The sequence below is a fragment of the Chenopodium album genome, chromosome 21, assembly GCF_948465745.1.
Source record: "Chenopodium album chromosome 21, dcCheAlbu1.1, whole genome shotgun sequence".
Taxonomy (NCBI): Eukaryota; Viridiplantae; Streptophyta; class Magnoliopsida; order Caryophyllales; family Amaranthaceae; genus Chenopodium; species Chenopodium album.
The window spans coordinates 39,402,857-39,422,723 of record NC_137854.1 but is presented as its reverse complement, the minus strand read 5'-3'; the positions used below and the strand labels follow the sequence as shown (position 1 = coordinate 39,422,723).

General features: G+C 35.8%; 3 protein-coding genes across 4 annotated transcripts; 1 reads left to right on the top strand and 2 right to left on the bottom strand.

Moving 5' to 3' along the window:
- Positions 1–2,616: 2,616 nt before the first annotated feature.
- On the top strand, positions 2,617–5,476 carry LOC145602442 (mitochondrial outer membrane protein porin of 36 kDa-like). The gene is made up of 6 exons (XM_081658632.1): positions 2,617–2,775; positions 2,913–2,980; positions 3,854–3,964; positions 4,155–4,241; positions 4,322–4,530; positions 4,869–5,476. Exons 1-6 carry the CDS (start codon positions 2,727–2,729, stop codon positions 5,173–5,175), a joined length of 831 nt encoding a protein of 276 aa, XP_081514758.1. The 5' UTR covers positions 2,617–2,726; the 3' UTR covers positions 5,176–5,476.
- A 557-nt stretch (positions 5,477–6,033) lies between these two features.
- Positions 6,034–10,089, bottom strand: LOC145600935 (hypersensitive-induced response protein 1-like). Of its 2 annotated transcripts, none has more exons than XM_081656806.1 (6): positions 9,949–10,089; positions 8,124–8,321; positions 7,431–7,551; positions 6,954–7,045; positions 6,773–6,869; positions 6,034–6,645 (listed from the first exon to the last, which is right to left on the bottom strand). In XM_081656806.1, the coding sequence occupies exons 2-6, from the start codon at positions 8,310–8,312 to the stop codon at positions 6,284–6,286; spliced, it is 861 nt and encodes a 286-aa protein (XP_081512932.1). In that variant the 5' UTR covers positions 8,313–8,321; positions 9,949–10,089; the 3' UTR covers positions 6,034–6,283. The 2 variants fall into 2 exon arrangements, with proteins under 2 accessions (XP_081512932.1, XP_081512933.1); XM_081656807.1 differs by lacking the exon at positions 9,949–10,089 and adding an exon at positions 9,194–9,422.
- Positions 10,090–11,269: 1,180 nt separating this feature from the next.
- On the bottom strand, positions 11,270–17,041 carry LOC145601746 (hypersensitive-induced response protein 2-like). Its single transcript, XM_081657815.1, has 5 exons — positions 16,856–17,041; positions 12,253–12,373; positions 12,057–12,148; positions 11,823–11,919; positions 11,270–11,625 (listed from the first exon to the last, which is right to left on the bottom strand). The coding sequence occupies exons 1-5, from the start codon at positions 17,039–17,041 to the stop codon at positions 11,270–11,272; spliced, it is 852 nt and encodes a 283-aa protein (XP_081513941.1).
- Positions 17,042–19,867: the final 2,826 nt, after the last annotated feature.

The following is a 19,867-nucleotide window of genomic DNA, read 5'->3' as shown; positions in this document are numbered from 1 at the left end:
GCCCAATCCTACCTCAATGTTCCCTACCTAATTAAAAAAAATATTAAAATATATATAACACCAAAATTAAAAATTGTCTTATACACTTAAAATAATTAAGAAAACTAAATTTAAAAAATTGAAAGCTCATCTTATATTGAATTATAGTGAACTTGTTCAATATTTAGGGTTACAAATTGGTTTTGAGATTTGTTGAATAATTAGGGTACTCTGTATATATGTAACAATGATACAAACAATACCTAAATGTGTCATGTCCATGATCCCTATGTAAATATCCCATGATTAAACTGCATTTGTTCTATTGTATGAGATAAAGAATGGAATGAATAAAGGCTTTTTTTTTTTTTTAATCAGAATACGTATGTATGATTAAAAAAAAGAGAGAGAGAAATAAAGTATTATATTATATAGGTCGTGTTTGGTGCAAAACAAAAAACTAATTTAAAAGTTGAAGCTGATCATGTTAGCTAACTTTGACTTCCTAGTTGTATATTAGCTATTGGCCATGTTTGAGGGAATTGAAAGCTAAAGCTAAGTTGATTGAGTATGCAAAATGACACATATACTTCCTCCGTTTCTTTTTACTTGCAACACAGCCTTGTGGCACATTTTTGAGATCGAGTTTATCTAATGTAAACGGATAAATTATTCATTATAATTTTTACAAATGATACTTAACCCTATTCTAATCTTTTTGTAAAAATTATTATTGATAAAATTGCTCGTTTACCCTCATTAATCATCTCCTAAAACTGCGTGTCTAAAAAGTGTGTTGCAAGTAAAAGAAAACGGAGGAAGTATATTTTATTTTGAAGGATCAATTATAAATTTATAATACTAGTATAAAAAATAAATACTAAACAAATTTACATTTTATGTATACATATAATTGGACGTATAATTTCATTTATGAAGTTGTGAGATCATTTTTTATATGAACAATTGCTATAGTCCAATTTATAAGGCGGTTGTCGGAACTAAATTTGCTAATGACGATTAGTTTTTAAAAAAATCGGATTTGTTTGGTTTGGGTAACAAGGATTTGGAAATTTTTTGTTAAGATGGAAATTATTTGGTGAAAATAAGGATTGCTAATATTTGGATTAAGATGGAAATTATATTCAACCAAGCAAATTATCTTTTTAAAAATGCTTTTATGACTAACGTTTTGTAAAAAAGCTTATTGAGGCAAATAAGTTCTTTCAATAAGCTTACCATCAAACACCATTATAAATTAGCTTATTTGACTAGTCAATCAACTAAAGTTGGTCAAATCAACTAATTTACCCCTAATAAGTTGTTTACCAAATATGGACATTATATATAAGTGTTTGATAAATAGTCAATTTCTTAAATTTGATTGAGTATGCAAAATGACCAATAAGTACATGACATGTTTTATTGTGGTAGATTTTGGATTGGGTGATGTTATAATTGTCAATTTACCTTAAAACATTTGAATTAAAGCTAATAAAAAAAAAACAATTTATATTATATTAACGTTTCACTCCCACAATCCCACACTAATTAAGGGCCGTTTGGTTCGCACGGGGTAAGCGGAATAGAATGAACAAAATGAAAGAAAATGTTTGGAATGAAAAACCCCCAAATTTTCTATGTTGGTTTGTTTTGAATAACAAAGGGAAACAAGCTACCACACATCACCACCACCACACAATACCTATTTTAGACCTTCTCCAGCCACCATATTACTCGCCGCCCCTTCCTTACCACCTACTCGCCGCCCATCGCCGGAGCTCCCTTGTCCCTCACTAGAGATCCCCTCCTCGAAAAACTCCCCCACTCCCGCAAACCCTAAAAAACATCCCTTTTCACGTAAAACAGTCGGTTGGCCTTCCTCCCACCCTCGAAACCCTAGGTGGGTGAGTTTTTCGGAGGAGGGGATCTACGGCGAGGGACGGTGGAGGTGCGACGAGGGTGGCTGGGTGGTGGGGATAGGGTAGAATGGTGGTGGGTGGTTTGGGTATGGTGGTATTGTGGTGGCTAAAGAAAGAGAATGGAAAAACCTTACAGGGGGTGGGGAATCAAGCTAGAAGTTTTTTTTTTTTTTTTTTTTTTTTTTTTTTTTTTTTTTGAGCAAAAGCTAGAAGGATTTGGAGTAATAGAGGGGGTAAAAGAAATGGAAAAAATGTCAAACAAAAAACAAAAAAGGGAATCAGAGTTGTTGATTCCCATTCCCTTTGATGAATACTCCTTATCAAATCGCCCCTTAATATATTTACTCTTTTTTTATACCCTATTACCGAGTACTTAGAAGCTAGATGCGGCATACGTAGAATGTTTAAAGTGAGATACAATAATACAACTATGTAATGTAGTTGTGCATATGACCATATGGTTGTAGCCTTCTAGTTGTAGGTTGCATACTTGCATAGTTGCATTTACACATTTTTTTTTGTGGCATAAGGGCATAAGGCCCACAATACAGCCATGATCACAGAGAATAGACAGCTAGATGTATCACAACAATTGTACACCCACTCCATCAGACGGTCAAGATTACATTAGGGTTTTCAATTTCCAATTAATTTTTTTGTAATTCAAAATTCAGCCACAACTACACATCACCACATAGAGGTAGCGCATTCATAATATTCTTTGATTCTCTCATTTTTCATTTCTTCCTCATTTTTCCATTTCTCTCTCTTCCACTGGGAACCCTCGTTCTTCTCTCTCTTCTAAGCATTTACATTCATCAAAAAATGGTGAAGGGTCCTGGACTTTACTCTGACATCGGCAAAAAAGCTAGAGGTTCATTTCTCTTTCTTCATTTTTCCTTTTTTGATTTTGATTTTGATTTTTTTCCTCTTTTTGGGTTAATTTTGTTTAATTTCTTGTTAATTTTTGATGGGGTTTTTATTTTTTTGAATTTTTGTTTGCTGTTGTAGATCTTCTGTACAAGGATTATCAGAGTGACCATAAGTTCATACTTACCACTTACACCGCTAATGGAGTTGTAAGTTTCGCCATTTTTTTTTCTTTTCTTCCATTCAATTTTTCTGGGTTCTTGAATTTGATGATATTGATTTCGTAGTGGTTTGTGCTTATTTAAATTATCTGGGGAAATGATTAGGTTTATGATGAAATTTTAAAGAAATTTGAGTTTGATGATATATGGGTTTTAGGGTTTGTTTAAATGATGCTTTTAGGTTTTAAATTATACATATCTTGGATTGATGGGACTGTTTATGAAACTGGGCAAAATCTTGAGATGGGAAATTTGATTGGTATTTAGGGTTTAATCTGATATTAGTAATGGCTTTCGGTATTTTGATTGTTTAATGCTTGTCAAATGACGGATAAGTTTTAAGTAGTCAATTGAGGGTTATGTATGATTTTAAGGAAGGTGAAAATTTGTTTGAGTGTGTTTTATGCGTGTTCGAATGTAGTCGTTGACTTTTGTATTCTGTACTAATGTTAGGGGATTTAGACTCGTTTTGCTTTGTTTTTATCCCCTTTTGGATTATTATATCGTCTCTTATTCTGCACTTGTTATGAAATAGAAGGTTCTTAGTTGTAAATGGGGACTAGGGAATGAATTTTGGACTGGATAATTCTTGTTCATATGTTAGTATTGACATTTCTGAGTAAACTCTGCTCGCCCTTTGTTTGGTTGCAAAATGAATGTAATATGATCACGAATTGCATTGTATATCTTAGAAGAGCATTGTATTTCTTAGGGTTGTGGGTTAGGATTAAAGAAATCAAATTAAAATGTATGTTTGCAGTGCAGGTTATTGCTGAATTCTTGTTTTATATTGTAGAGAAAAAGTTAATCAGAATGCATGGGCTTGTTTCGATGTTAATATGTTTAATTTGTTTCTTGCAGGCTATTACTTCTACTGGGACAAAGAAGGGCGAGTTGTTTTTGGCTGATGTGAGCACCAAGCTGATAAACAAGAATATTACCACAGATGTGAAAGTTGATACCAACTCCAATGTGAGTGCTATATGTATATTTGTGTTCCCAATTGGTTTTTTTGTTCATAATTACATAGGTATTATGGCTGCAAATTATTAAATTTTGGTGGAGATAGCATTGTTGTTTTCAGATTATTTATTTGTAAAGATGTTGGATTCCCTGGTAAACTGAACTTTTATTTTCTCTTGTCTTCCTCTTTTGATCTTAGCTTTTCACCACAATTACTGTTGATGAGCCTGCCCCTGGCTTGAAGGCTATTTTCAGCTTTCGTGTTCCTGATCAGAGATCTGGCAAGGTAAAAAGGTTACCTTTTGTTTTTAACTACAAGATACTGGATGGTTGTTCTAATCCTTAAATTTTACATTACGGTAACAGGTTGAACTCCAATATTTGCATGAGTATGCTGGTATCAGCACGAGCCTTGGTTTGACAGCAAACCCCATTGTTAACTTTTCGGGTGTTATTGGAAACAGTACTCTTTCTTTGGGTACAGACCTTTCATTTGACACTGCTTCTGGAAATTTCATCAAGTGCAATGCTGGAGTGAGCTTTACCAATGAAGATCTCATTGCATCCGTGAACTTGTAAGTAGCTTTTGTTATACAATTATGATTTGCTTTATCCACGTGCACTATAAGCTGTTTAGAGATGAAAGAAATTAAAGAAGTATAACAGCTGTCCTGATTTAATAATTGCCATATTGTTAGCTCATTCTCATTACTAATGTCACATTGTTAGCTCATACACATATTGCTTGCACTTTGTCATTATTACAGTACATGCCTTGATCTTGGGAATAATCTTGGATTCACTTTGTTGAAATTTGCTTAACCATGTTTTTTTTTTTTTAAAAATTGAAAATGTATCATATGTTAACTGGGGGATTTACTTTTGAACCTTGTTACTTTTGGGGTGGCTGCAGGAATGACAAATTGGACATCTTGAATGCTTCCTACTATCATACAGTTAGTCCATTGACCAACACAGCTGTTGGTGCAGAGCTGAACCACAGTTTCTCAAGTAATGAGAATACACTCACCATTGGTACTCAACATGCATTGGACCCATTGACTTCAGTCAAGGCTCGTGTTAACAACTATGGAAAGGCTAGTGCCCTTATCCAGCATGAATGGCGCCCCAAATCAATTGTCACTCTCTCTGGTGAGGTCGATACAAGTGCCATCGAAAAGAGTGCTAAACTTGGATTGGGCTTGGTTTTGAAGCCTTGAAAATTGCCTTGAGATGATCTTGGTAGTTTCAATTGAGATGGATCTTGATGGTTTCTGTTTGGGGAAATAATTAGGCGAAGACTTGTAGTGAACTTTTTGTTTGGAATGTATTCATGGGTTTGTTGACTTGCGTCATTTTGGTGGTCAATTGTAAAAAATAATTTTAGCTGGTGGTGAACCAGTTGCCTTTTGTTTCCAGCCCTTGGTCTATGGATTCTTTGATCTCGACTTGATGAGATTTATGAGCCAAGTTTCACTGATGAGATTTTTTTTTGAAAATATATGACTCTTTTCCCCCCTCTTTTTTCTGTGTTATTTATTTACCTATTTATACTTTCCATCCCATATTTCTCTTCACGTGCTTGTTCTGTATCAATTTTTTTTTCTGAGCATTAGAGAGTAAGAGTCCAGCTGAGCTGCAGATAACTTTGAAAAATGACCTATATAGTATCTAATTGTTTGATAGCTTGACCAAGCAAATGTTATTGGTGGCTATTTTAAACGTTGAAAGTTATTTTAGTGAAGTTGTAAGTTTTTAATGTTGGGTGAGGAAGACAGTTTTCATGCAATGCGTGTAACTGTGCAAGTAGATCAAACGGCTGTACAACCTGAAATTACCCTGAAATAATGTTGATTTTGAATTTGACAAGCTGTGTCATACTCACCCTCTTCACCCTTAAACCTCTTCTTTTTATTAACTGATCAAGGATTTTAACCAGTAGTGTGTGGGGATCACACTATCATCTCGTTTTTAAGGGTCAAATATTAAGCTCAAAAGTTGTGAAGTGCGTACAACAGAGAATCTCAAAAGTTCCATAGATTACAACTTAATACTTTGTATGAAGTAGCAATGAGAAATGAAGTCTTAAAAAGCCGCGTATTATATAAAATCATTACCACAAACATTACCTACACCACTTACCTGAATGTGTAGCAAACTAGCAAGTAATGTCAGTTACTTAATCAAAGCTACAAAACATAATAATGCCAAATTAAACCATATATGATTTCTATACTACACAAAGCAATACTGAACATTATTTACTCCATTGAAATTCGTACTGGACCTATATACACAAACTTGATAAAAGCAAAGATGCTACTGATCCTACTTCTCCATTGTTTGTGCCTGGAGGAGGCCATCTCTGATTTGAGTCGCAATGTCCCTAACAGCACCTGGGCCATGAGGGATGAACACAGAGGATGACTTTGATGAAGCACCAATGTCTTTCATTGTGTCAAAGTACTGAGTTATCAATACCATGTCCATGATATCCTTGGCAGATGTGCCAGGTACATTCTCAGAAAAGTTGAGCACACTGTCCCTTAGCCCATCAACAATAGCTTGACGCTGCCGAGCTACACCCAGCCCTGCCAAATATTTGGATTCTGCCTCTCCTTCAGCTTTCTTTATTTGCAGTATTTTTTCTGCTTCAGCCTTCTCATTTGCCGCCAGTCTCATTCTAGCAGCTATTATGAATGAAAAGCCACAGTTTAGTTGACCTTATAATTTCATTCAGTTGGAAGAGAGAAACAACACTCTTGATGATGGGACTAAGGAAGTGAGAAAGAGGTTATAAAAACCAAGGTACATTACCTGCATTGATCTCGTTCATTGCTCTCTTGACATTTACATCAGGTTCAATGTCCACAATAAGAGTTTGAACTATCTCATACCCATAAGCTGACATGGCCTGCATGAACATAAGGAAAAAGCATATTACATAAATTGTTGAAAATTTTTTCCCTCACAGACAGCCTATATAAAACAGGATTACCTTCTCTAGCTCTTGTTCAACAGATTTTGCAATATCATTCTTCTGCTCAAAAACAGAATCAAGGAACAATTTGGGCACACTAGCACGAATAACTGTCAAATTGAATGATGCAGATTAGCACACTTATAAGATAGAGAGTTACAACCAGAAACCCAGGCTCCAAACATATCAGTAGCAATCCACAGATATTCCAAGCCTCAGCAGTCAGCACCAAATTAAACTTTAACAAAAGCATCAAAACATGTCACTTTGGGAATAATTTAACAGCTCCAGATTACTAGGCAAGCCCAATGAGAATGCTAAAAATAATTAAAATTCCATCTTTTATTCCAAAAGCAAAATAACATGTTATATATTTGTTAAGTATTAATCTACAGTGAACAAGCATTGATAGTTTGTTTTCAGCCACCTGAAGCCTAAACAAAAACCATAATTCCTTCAATCAAGGTTATAGTCGTCAATTCCTCATACACATACCATCAAAAACATAAGCTTGGATCTGTTCCCTGGTATTAGTGAGCTTATAGAAAGCATCTTCAGCCTTTTCTGACACAGCTCGGTATTGCACAGATGCAACCACGGTGACAAACACATTATCCTGAAGATATTGAAAAGCAGAGGTCATATATTAAGCAGATACCAATAGGGGGTGGGGGGGGGGGGGGGGGGGGAGAGAGAGGTAGTAGAGATCCAAGATTAAGTAATTACAAATTGCAGGAGAAATGGACAAACAATATAAGATGAAATGAAACGTGGAAATAAGCACAATTTATACATTATCATAAATGTGGAAAGTTTAACGTGTGGCCTCGTCTTCATTGAAAGAACCTTATCAAATGCAAATGTAAACTGAATATCAATTTGTTATTGAAATTTTCATTCTTTTGTTTGTTTACTCAAATTTAGAACTCAAGGTTTATTCACCTCTCATGTATCTTCTATATACCAGTTAGAAACACATCCATGCATTAGAGCACAATGATGACTTAATGAAAGGATTATTTTTTTGTGAAATACATTGAAGAGCATGTTATTGACATGCCACTATAAGTTCAACAATTCATTTTCAAAAGAGACTTCGAGGTGATAATCTTAATTCAAAGACTATCAATATAATAAAGTAGCAAATGATGCTGATTAGAGTCATTAGACATAAAAATGATCTCAAACCTTAGTTTTAGTTTCACAGCGAACATCAAGTTGCTGAACTCGCAAGGTGAGTTGACCAGCTATCTGGCTACCAAAGCACCATGGAACACAGTGACATCCAGGATCAAGCACATCTTCAAATTTTCCAAATCTTTCACTTATAGCTACAGTCGACTGAGCCACTTGAACGCATCCCAAAACTTGTCCCATAGTTTAGTTCTGCACACAACATGACAATATGTAAGCATCAAGAATTGCAAAAGTCTTCCACAAGGCTGAGAAAGCTCTTAGGGTCCTAGGTACAAAGAAGTGTATAACCTCCTCTTATCTTCCACAACAAATAATATGAATCAGACAAGAAAAGGAAAGCATGAAGCACACAAAAAAACTGACAAGGTTTTACTAGAATAATATCTAATCTGTTCCCAGATTAAACACATATAACAATGAAAAAAATCATGAAGCAGAATGTCTAATCTGTTCCAATCTTCAAAAAGCTTGCCTAGGGAGCATACAAAACTTTAGGGAGCCATTTAATTCCATTGATATGCTATACAACTACATTGACATTGCTTATGATCTCATTAATAGGACACTAAAGGCAGCTGAGCCAATTCTTTACATGCTTGGTTTCATTGTTGATCCTAGATCAGTTGTATCTAGATAAAGTCCCTGCGTATATGGTAACAGAGCGAAGGACAATAGTCATATATGTCTCTCTTTCTTTAGCCTTTAGCTATCCCATCCCCAAGTTGAACTAGAGTACTAGACAACCTAAACCTCCCTAATCCATAAGACTTGCAAACTGAACTGACATGGACAAGAAATTCTGTAATGATCACATTTGTATCGTGCTATAGTAGGCTTGCTATACTGTGTCTGCCCAAACTTGAATCTAAAACATTATCAGACCACCTAAACAGTTCCATTGCACAAAAATCAGCCACAAAGTACAAAACATAACATGATGATCACTCTAGTATACGGAATTCGTTTAATTGCACATAAATAAACTACAAACATAACATGATATCACTCTAATTAACAAAATTCAGCAATAGCTACAGAATAATTATTAGAAATGCTAATACCAGGATCAACAGCAGCAAGTACCAATGAAGCAACAATTGCACAACGAAACGACCACAATACTCAAACCGATAGATGGTTCCTTCCGTAAAACAATACAAACCAACAATACTCAAACCGATAGGTAGTTCCTTCCGTACAACAAAACAAGAACACAATACTCAGACAGATAGATGGTTCCTTACGCACAACGAAACAAACACACGACTCAACATGTATAAACACACCACCCTATATAACATTCCACATTACATAATTAAACAAATAATTTATCTTGTTGAATAGTATAAATTATAAAACAATGATGCCAACTTTCATACACACTCCTAGGAAAGCACGATAAGGACCACTTACAACTGTCTACGAAAATTCAAACACATAACAAGTAATCAACAAATATCCAATTCAACTTATAATAGTCAAAATATTAATCATGATAAGATTTATTTATACACGTCTTCCAATTAAAACACAAGAAGTATACATCATAATTGCTGGATATCCAGGATTAGTCAAAGCGCGCATTATAATCGAGCACTTACAGATTCAAATAATTAACAATTCATAATTACTTGCTATATTTCGAAATTCAATAGAAATTCCAAGTGTGAAGCGAAATTTGAGCGATTGGAAAATTTCTAAATAAATCACAAATTCAGTCAATAAAAAACCCTAAATTGAAGTAATTTAACAAAAATTGAAGAAAATGAAAGGTAAATTAAATTGCAATTAGAAAGAGAGAATCGAAGTTGAGTACCTTGATGATGAATTGAGAGAGAAAAACCTAGGAAAAACGAAAAGCGAATAATATGCAGTGAGAAAGCAGAATAAAGAAAAAAGAAGAAAGAAATGGAAGAAAATGAAATAAGAGTGGGATATATTATTGTTGATTTTTTTGGATAGAGACAACAACGAAAGCTAGCTGGCTAAGTGAGAAAGGGATTTTTCCTTTGTGAGCTTATTACGTGGTTTAGGCACTACCGGATTCATACAAACTACGAGTAATAATAGTGACCTCTTAATAGAGGCCAGGGGACCTTCCACCGGGGCTATTCGAGTATTAGGGTATAGTGATTAGTTTTGAATCAGAGATAATAGATTTAAATTCTGGCCTCTTTAATAATTTCAGCTAAGATTTGTCATTGTGACAATATAGTTATATGTCAATTTAAATGTATATATGGATATAGATTGTTGTAATAGTTTTTTATTTTCTATTCTTACTTAGCCATCTAGTTGTCGATGATGCTCTATTAGATCTCGAAAAATTTATAGTTATATCTTGTATAGTTTGATAGAATTAGATGAATGAGGTAGCAACTATTTTCTGAAATGTCTAAATTATTTTTTGGAGGTTGTGGAATAAGATATTTTGATGAAGCTAGCTTCCTAGAAAAGTCCTAGGAAAGCAACCACATCAAAGATCACAAGTAAAGTTGTAAAAAAGGGAAGAAAAAAACAATTCAACTTATTATAGTTAAAATATTATTGAATAATTTATTTTTAGATAAGCGAAGTTATAAAATAGGAAAAAAAAACAAATAATCCAACTAATTATCGTCAAAACATTATTAAATGGTTTTTATTTTAAAAGTAACACTAAAGAAATAATGTTATTTGTCTGTCTAATAGAAAATAGTTACGAGTATAATACATTAAACATCAAGCATCCTACAAACAAAAAAAAAAAAAAAAAAAAAACATCAAGCATCCTAGTTTGTTCTCTTCTTTTGGGCATGCCCCTCCGTTTCACCAAAAAAAAAAAAAAAAAAAAAAAAAAAAATTAAACATCAAGCAAGAAGTTTAACAAGAAATTTACTTTGTAACACCTTTGCCATAATGCCATGTATGCCAACTAAATTGAACACTGTACTTTTTAAGATTGAACCTAGATTTTCATGATAAAACCTTAATATAACACAAACAAGTTCAATACAGTATAATGAGGTAGAAACAAAGAGTTCTACACACTAAATCAAACAGAAGATATTTCATATGCTTGCCTTACAAAGTAAGTATTTTTTTAAAGCAAACTTAACCATTTGACCTTTGCAAACTACGTAGTAATCAAACAACCACTAAATGGCATTGCCCTGTAGAAGGCCATCTCTAATTTGAGCAGCAACATCCTTAATAGCATAAGGACCATGAGGGATGAACACAGCCGAGGATTTCGAGGAAGCCCCGATTTCCTTCATCGTGTCAAAGTACTGCATCACTAGTACCATGTCCATGATATCCTTAGTAGTTGTACCAGGCACATTTTCGGAGAAGTTCAGCATGGTGTCCCTTAGACCATCTACTATCGCCTGGCGTTGCCTTGCTATGCCGAGCCCTGCCAAGTACTTGGACTCTGCTTCCCCCTCGGCTTTCTTGATTTGCAGTATTTTCTCTGCTTCCGCCTTTTCATTTGTTGCCTCCCTTAGCCTTGCAGCTACATTAAAATTGACATATAAGTATATAACAACATTTAATTTACAATGCTAAGAGTTGTTTAAGTCCCATTTTCTAACCATAAACTAGGATTTAAATTAAACATAAAGATTGCCTAACAAATGAAGTGTATAAAACATGTGACCATAATCAACATGGTAACAATAACCTTAAGGAGTTATACCAGGCATAATATACCTGCATTGATCTCTTTTATAGCAGTCTTCACTTGAGCATCAGGCTCGATGTCGACTATACGAGTATTAACAATCTTATATCCATAAGTTGACATAGCCTAGAGCGAGGTGACAGATTACAAGGGTTACATGTACATCATCAGTGTAAGCAATATTGAACTACCATGAACATTATAATCTTGTAAATACAAATATGCAATAAGCTATTTTAAGGAGCAATGCTATATTATAAAACCTTTCCAAGCTCGTCTTTGACAGATCTTGCTATGGTGTTCCTCTGCTCTAAAACAGCATCAAGCTCCAGTTTGGGCACACTAGCGCGAACAACTACCAACAGAAAGGCCGATTTTATTAAACAGAGGAATTTTCATTACATGAGATTTAGTGTTATATTTATATCAACTCAGTTACATAAATTATACATGACATACCATCAATAACGTAGGCTTGAATCTGAGTTCTTGTGTTGCTAAGTTTATAAAATGCATCTGCCGCGTTCTCTTTCATCACACGGTATATAATTGATGCAACCACAGTCACGAACACATTATCCTGAGAAGATCAAAGTGGTTAATTATGCCATTATATCCCAAAACCTATATATGATTTAAAATGATTAAGGAATTTGATATAGTTATACAAATACAAGTATATGTATTGAGGATATTATATTTTAGGAAATTATATGATAATATTTAGTTGCTATATCTTGTGCCTAGAATATAATCTTTTGAGATCTTTGTAATATTTCCTAATTTTATCAGATTAGGGAAACCTTGTATTATATATTGGCTATGGCCGTATCAATGGAAATCAAGCAATTGAGTTTGTTCAATTTAATATATTCTCTCTAACTTAGCATGGTATTAAGAGCAGGTTGAATTTTTTTTCCATCAATGGTCGGAGACAACACGTCTCCGTTATTGTCACTTCATTCTCTCGAAATTTCACCCATTACACCGTTTTCCCTTGGGTTGCAAGGTCAACCTAAGAATTTTTTAACTTCTACCCAACTCAAAGTTACCAATTTCCATGATAAATCTGATAGAATTTGCAACACCAACTGTCATGTGGAGGTCAATTGTGATTTTCATGCAACACCAAATGATTGCTGCAAGGACTCTGCGTGTTGTGCTTTCCATGTGCGTACTAATGCAGTTTTGGGGTCGAAGGTTTCGGCCGAAAGCTATTCCGATCTTGGTCATGAGGGCTACAATAGCCAGGGGGGCAGTGTATAGTGCAAATTAATGTAGTTTCGAGTGCTCATATTAATGCAATTACGGGATTGTTTGGTAATGTTAATGTTCCCGACAATCGTTTGAATGGAAAATTTGATGTTACTTCTTGGATCATTGACACAGGGGCAACTCACCATGTAACCGGAAACAAATCTTGGTTATTCGATATGCATAGTTTTGAGTGTCCCGTTGGTCTTCCCAATGGTGACACCGTATTGGCTTCTTTGATTGGTTCTGTCCGTTTGTCGGACAAGCTTGTCCTAACCAGGGTTCTTTATGTTCCTAATTTGAGTTGCAATTTGCTTTCTGTGTCACAAATTACCGATAATCTTAATTGTATTGTCCAATTTAATTCTCATATGTGTGTTGTACAGGATCAAGCGAAGGAGTTGATTGGAACGGGAGCTAGGAGAGACGGACTATACTATTTTAGCAATTCAGATTCGGTGAATCATGTGGATGTGGGCAATGCAATGTCGACTTTGGAGTTGTGGCATCGTCGAATGGGTCATCCCTCTGAAAAAGTGGTTAAGTTACTTCCTCATGTTAGTAGCAATAAACATCTTCTTTCTAAAGGGTGTGAGGTATGTATGCGTGCTAAACATCCTAGAGATAAATTTCCTTTGAGTGATGGTAGAGCTTCTAGGATTTTTGAAAAAATACATTGTGATTTGTGGGGTCCATATCGACATGTCTCTTCGTGTGGAGCTCGTTATTTTTTGACTATTGTTGATGATTATTCCCGAGCTGTTTGGATTTACTTGTTGGTTGATAAAACTGAGGTTTTTCGAATGTTCTTAGCTTTTGTTGCAATGGTTGATAGACAATTTTCTCAAACCATTAAGGTAGTGCAAAGTGATAACGGCACTGAATTTAATTGCTTGCATGATTATTTCAGTGCTACCGGTATTATTTTTCAAACCTCTTGTGTGGGGACTCCACAACAAAATGGGAGGGTTGAGAGAAAACATAAACACATTCTTGAAGTTGGGAGAGCTTTGAGGTTTCAAGCTAATTTGCCTATTTATTTTTGGGGGGAATGTGTTCTTGCCGCTGCCCACCTAATTAATCGTACACCCACTCCCTTGTTACAAAATAAAACTCCATTTGAAATTTTGTTCAATAAACCTCCCTTATTTGATGCACTTCGTACTTTTGGATGTCTATGTTTTGCTCACAATCAGAAAACAAATGGGGACAAATTTGCAAGTCGAAGTAGGAAATGTATTTTTGTGGGATATCCCTTTGGGAAGAAAGGATGGAGAGTGTATGACCTTGAGTCGAAAGTTTCTTTTGTGTCTTGGGATGTCAAGTTTGTGGAAGATGTGTTTCCGTTTGCTACTCCGGAAGATGTAAATATTGAGTCACAAGTGTATGAGTCGAATTATGACATTCATGATGATTTTGAGGAGTTTGATTTGCGGGGTGATAATGTTGGCAATGATGATGGTTTGGGCACAACTATGGGGGATAGTAGTCCGGTTCAGCAGCCCACCATCGGGGACCCTGCGGCTGCTGGCACTGCAGGGCAGCCACACAACCACGCCACTGGTCTGTCCGATGGGAAGCCAGCGGGCGATGGCCTGCCTGCCAGTACAGCAGCAGCAGACGGCTTTGCTGCCTGCAAGTACAGCAACTCAGCAGCGGCAGCAGCAGCAGACCTTGCTGCCTGCCAGTACAGCAGCCCAGCAGCAGCAGCAGAACTTGCTGGCTGGGACTGCCGAGGAGGACAGCAGCTCCACTGCTCGTCGGCAGCAGCTGGCTGGGACTGCCGAGGAGGGCAGCAGCTCAGCAGCTCATGATACGGCTCTCTTGGGTCGTGGTTTCCGGGAAAAAATTCCCAATGTTCGTCATCGTGACTATGTGACTCACTCAATTTTTGCTAAAAGTCCGTCTCCGTCCACTCCGTCTCCAATCCCTCCTTTAGGTACGCCTTACCCTCTAGCACACTATATAAATTGTGACATGTTTTCTGTGAATTATCGCAAATTTCTTGCAGCAGTTGTTTTGGGAAAGGATCCAAAATCTTTAAAGAAGCGATGAAATCCGAAGGTTGGCGACACTCTATGAAAGAAGAAATAAGAACATTGGAAGATAATGGGACTTGGACTTTGGAGCATCTTCCTCCCGGCAAGAAAGCTCTAGGTTGTCAATGGGTGTATAAGACGAAATTTTTGTCTAATGGTGATATTGAACGTCTCAAGTCTCGTTTGGTTGTTTTTGGTAATCATCAACGTGAAGGCATTGATTATGGTGAGACCTTTGCTCCGGTTGCAAAAATGACTACTATTCGTGCTTTTCTTGCTATAGCAGTTTCAAAAAATTGGGAGATTCAGCAGATGGATGTTCATAATGCTTTCCTCCATGGTGATCTAGAAGAAGAAGTGTACATGAAATTACCCCCTGGTTTTGAGAGCTCGGATTCGAATTTGGTGTGTCGTTTGAGAAAGTCCTTGTATGGGTTGAAACAAGCTCCGAGATGTTGGTTTGCAAAACTCACTACGGCTCTAAAAGGGTACGGTTTTATTCAATCTTACTCTGATTATTCTCTTTTCACATACACTAAAGGCAATGTTCAGATTAATGTCTTAGTTTATGTTGATGATCTTATTATTTCTGGGAATGATTCCGCTGCATTAAATGTTTTCAAAGCTTATCTTGGTGATTGTTTCAAGATGAAGGATCTTGGTCCTTTGAAATATTTTTTGGGCATTGAAGTTGCTCGTAGTAAATCAGGTTTGTTTTTGTGTCAACGAAAATACACCTTGGATATTGTTTCTGAAGCAGGGCTATTGGGTGCAAAACCAAGTGGTTTTCTGATTGAGCAGAACCACAAGCTAAGTCTTGCTAGTGGTGAGTTACTTGAACATCCTGAGTCTTATCGTAGACTGGTAGGGCGGTTGATTTATCTCTCGGTGACTAGACCGGATTTGGCATATTCGGTTCATATTCTTTCACAGTTTATGCACGAGCCTCGGATTGAGCATTGGGAAGCAGCTCTCAGGGTAGTTCGTTATTTAAAAGGTACCCCAGGACAGGGTATTTTGTTGAGTGCAGATAGTGACTTGACTTTGCAGGGATGGTGTGATTCAGATTGGGCGGCGTGTCCTCTTACTCGTCGTTCGTTAACAGGTTGGCTTGTGTTTCTTGGTAAATCCCCTATTTCTTGAAAGACCAAGAAACAGCACACAGTTGCCACATCCTCTTCTGAGGCTGAGTATCGTTGCATGTCTTCAACCACACAAGAGTTGAAATGGTTGAAGGCCTTGCTTTTGAGTTTGGGTGTTGAACACCCTAAGGCGATCAAGTTGTTTTGTGATAATCAATCTGCTTTATATATAGCTCGAAATCCAGTTTTTCATGAACGTACGAAGCACATTGAGATTGATTGTCACATTGTTCGTGATGCCATTACAGAGGGCTTAATTGATCCTTCCTATGTTTCCACTAAGGAGCAACTTGCAGACATTTTCACTAAGGCGCTTGGGAAGTCTCAATTTGATCATCTTCTTTCCAAGTTGGGCATTTACAATCCCCATGCTCCAACTTGAGGGGGGGTATTGAGGATATTATATTTTAGGGAATTATATGATAATATTTAGTTGCTATATCTTGTGCCTAGAATATAATCTTTTGAGATCTTTGTAATATTTCCTAATTTTATCAGATTAGGGAAACCTTGTATTATATATTGGCTATGGCCGTATCAATGGAAATCAAGCAATTGAGTTTGTTCAATTTAATATATTCTCTCTAACTTAGCAATATGATTAGTGATTTGGTATGTAACATTAACCTTAGTTTTGGTCTGACAACGAACATTAAGTTTCACAGCTAAGGAAAGACGACCTTTTATTTCATAACCAAGGAACCAAGGCACACAATGGAATCCAGGCTCGAGGAAATCGTCGTATCTTCCCCATTTTTCTTTGATTGCTATGGTTGATTGAGCCACTTGAAAGCATCCAAATGACTGCCCCATTGTGAGTACCTTAACAACTTAAAAACACAATTACACAAAAATTAAAAAAATAAAAAATTAAAAAAAGGTAAATGGGTATATAATTATGTATAGTTGTAGGAAAGAGAGATCTTGATAGGAAATTAATCAAGGAAGAGGCAAGGAGGAAGAAAATGGTAACTAGTAATTCTGCAAGAAATTGCAATGAAGAGACACACTTGCTATACAAGGAAAATTACACCAACCTTTTTTTTTTTTTGGTAATTCTGAAATTTTGAGGAACTTGTTATGACTTATGACATGTGCAATGTACAAGTTATATGAATATATGTAATGAAGAGGAAAAAAAAGGTAAAGTATATTATATGGAAGAGCAAAGGGGCAGTGGAAATTAACTTAAACAAATTGATCGAATATGATAGAATGAAAGTTAAAAGGATGATTTATTACTCTTGATGACTCATCTCAAGGTTCATTGATACAGATAATAAATTTACTTAACCATTGGATCATTAAAATGTCACAACATATTTCTCAAGATAAGTTATTTACAAACACTTAATGATAAGACGGAGGTACTGTAGACATCTACTTTTGGCCTCCTGTCCCGACAGGAAGTGCAATGACGATAAATAAAGCCATCTTCGTGTTGGATCAAAGTGAAGAATACTTATGGATAATTGGTTAAGCCACAAAACACAAAAGACTAGCCCGAATAAAAGAACAAGGCCAATACAAGGTCCAATTAATTAAACCCGATCATAATTAGGCTTAAGCCCGTGCTTAAAACCCAATAATGACGGATTTAGGAGCGCCTAGGTTAAAATTAAAGCTGCCGCGGAAAATGCCGCGCGCATCTCACAAAGTCGCGCTAAGCAGTCGCGCGCAACTGATTCAGATGCGTGCGACACCCCGCGCAACTTACAGAGATGCGCTCGCGAAAGATTCATAATATCAAAAACTTGGAAAATCGGATCTTACCATAGAGCTGCGCGCAGGACAAATAGTTACGCGCGTAATCCGTGCGCGACCTATTCACTTGTGCGCGACAGCCACGCGCAACTCATCCAGTTGCGCGCGACACCTGCTGCGGCAGAATGCTCGTAACCCTAAACCTAGTCATTCCTTATAAATAAGACCTTAATCCGAGGCTTAACCACACAGAAAATAATCTAAAATCCTGGCAGAATACTTGTCAACTTTGGGAATAACTAAAAAAAAAACACAATTACTAAATACAGTACAAAATAACCTAAATGCAGAAATGAATTAATGATATAATAAAATAAAAATACTGAAATACTCTTTTTCAAAATTAAAAAAATAATGACCTAATATTGTTTCGCTATTTCACGTTCAGGAGCCTTCTTTTTTTCAATTCATTTCATCCTCCATTTCTACCTCTTGAATCCCCAATCCCTCACAATCCTTCAATCTGAGCCGTAGAGATGAAGAAGTCTTTCACCGTTCATAAACCATCTTGTCAAAGGTTTATTTTTCGTTTAATTTATTCATGAATTGTTGTAATTTGTTCTTAATTGTCTACCCCCTTAATCCTTTCCGGGGATATTGTCAACCCTTGGAATTAAATCTGTGGGGGGGGGGGGGGGGATTGTCAACCCCCGAATTGAAAGTAATGCTGACCTCCGAAAATCATATCCATGGGTAATATCGACCCTCGAAAATTAAATCCGGCAGGTATAGTTGACCCCTGAAAACACAACCTGGAACCCTAACATTTTGTAAATGATGAAAAAATTTGTTTGATTGTTCATCTATAAATTAGACTTTGCAGAAAAGAAAAATTACAACACATAATATTCAAACCTCTTTAGTATCGTCGTAGTTCACTTCATTATTGTCTACGAATTTGTATAGCATTAAGTATTAATAGGTTGAAATGTTGAATACGTTATAATGTACTTGTACATTAAACGATAGGGATGATTATATAGTTAGGAGTGTAAAAGATAAAGTTATAACAGGGGCAAGATTGGAATATAATCTTTTTTAAAAATTAACTCATTCTGCATTTAGGAAAAATGATACCTAAATGCAGAAAAAGTTATTTTTAAAAAAGATATATTCCAAATTTTCCCTTGTTTTAATTTAATCCTTTACACCTCTTTCTTAAGGATTTAAATTAAATCCTTTACGCTCCTAACTATATAAACACCTCTACTGTTTAATTTACAATCATTTTCTAACGTATTCACCCTTTTATCCTATTTAATATTCAATACTATACAAATTCATGAACAATAATAGAGTACACTACGACGATTTTTTTTTTTAGCTATGTAAATGTGCTGTAATTTTTTTTTCTTCACAAAAGCTAAGTTATAGATGAACAATCAAACAAAATATAATTAACATCTTAAACAGAACTTTTTATTCAAGGGCATGTATCACGGTGCCAGTAGTGTTGCTAGGGGTCGATAGTACCCCCCGGTTAAGATTTTCGGGGGTCTCCAGCACCCTCAAATACAATTTCCGGGGGACTTTAATACCCCTGGATAGGATTTTCGGGGGTAAACGATACCCCCCCCGAAATCATAGTAGGGGGTAAAATAGTACCCCTCGGAAATCATAGCCGGCGTTGAACGACTTTTTTGTCTCTAGGGCTTAGATTGAAGAATTTTGAGGGAAATGGTGAAATGAAATAAATTGAAAAAAAAAATGGCGACTGAAATGGTGAATGAAATGGGAAAAAATAGCGAATGAAATGAATTGCAAAAGGAAAAATGTAAAAAATGAATGCCTGATGATGAAATGGCGAATCGGTTTTTTCATTTTGAAAAGGAGTATTTCAGTCTTTTATTATTTTCGTATCATTAATTAATATTT

What these genes read in the sequence shown, in the direction of transcription:
- LOC145602442 (XM_081658632.1), top strand. Translation starts at nt 2,727, where the DNA reads ATGGTGAAGGGTCCTGGACTTTACTCTGACATCGGCAAAAAAGCTAGA. An exon ending in CATCGGCAAAAAAGCTAGAG is followed by an intron (nt 2,776 to 2,912) that starts GTTCATTTCTCT and finishes TTGCTGTTGTAG; the next exon opens with ATCTTCTGTACAAGGATTAT. An exon ending in CTCATTGCATCCGTGAACTT is followed by an intron (nt 4,531 to 4,868) that starts GTAAGTAGCTTT and finishes GGGTGGCTGCAG; the next exon opens with GAATGACAAATTGGACATCT.
- LOC145600935 (XM_081656806.1), bottom strand. Translation starts at nt 8,312, where the DNA reads ATGGGACAAGTTTTGGGATGCGTTCAAGTGGCTCAGTCGACTGTAGCT. An exon ending in TTGAACAAGAGCTAGAGAAG is followed by an intron (nt 6,870 to 6,953) that starts GTAATCCTGTTT and finishes ATGTTCATGCAG; the next exon opens with GCCATGTCAGCTTATGGGTA. An exon ending in AATGAACGAGATCAATGCAG is followed by an intron (nt 6,646 to 6,772) that starts GTAATGTACCTT and finishes CATTCATAATAG; the next exon opens with CTGCTAGAATGAGACTGGCG.
- LOC145601746 (XM_081657815.1), bottom strand. Translation starts at nt 17,041, where the DNA reads ATGGGGCAGTCATTTGGATGCTTTCAAGTGGCTCAATCAACCATAGCA. An exon ending in TCAAAGACGAGCTTGGAAAG is followed by an intron (nt 11,920 to 12,056) that starts GTTTTATAATAT and finishes ACCTCGCTCTAG; the next exon opens with GCTATGTCAACTTATGGATA. An exon ending in TATAAAAGAGATCAATGCAG is followed by an intron (nt 11,626 to 11,822) that starts GTATATTATGCC and finishes ATTTTAATGTAG; the next exon opens with CTGCAAGGCTAAGGGAGGCA.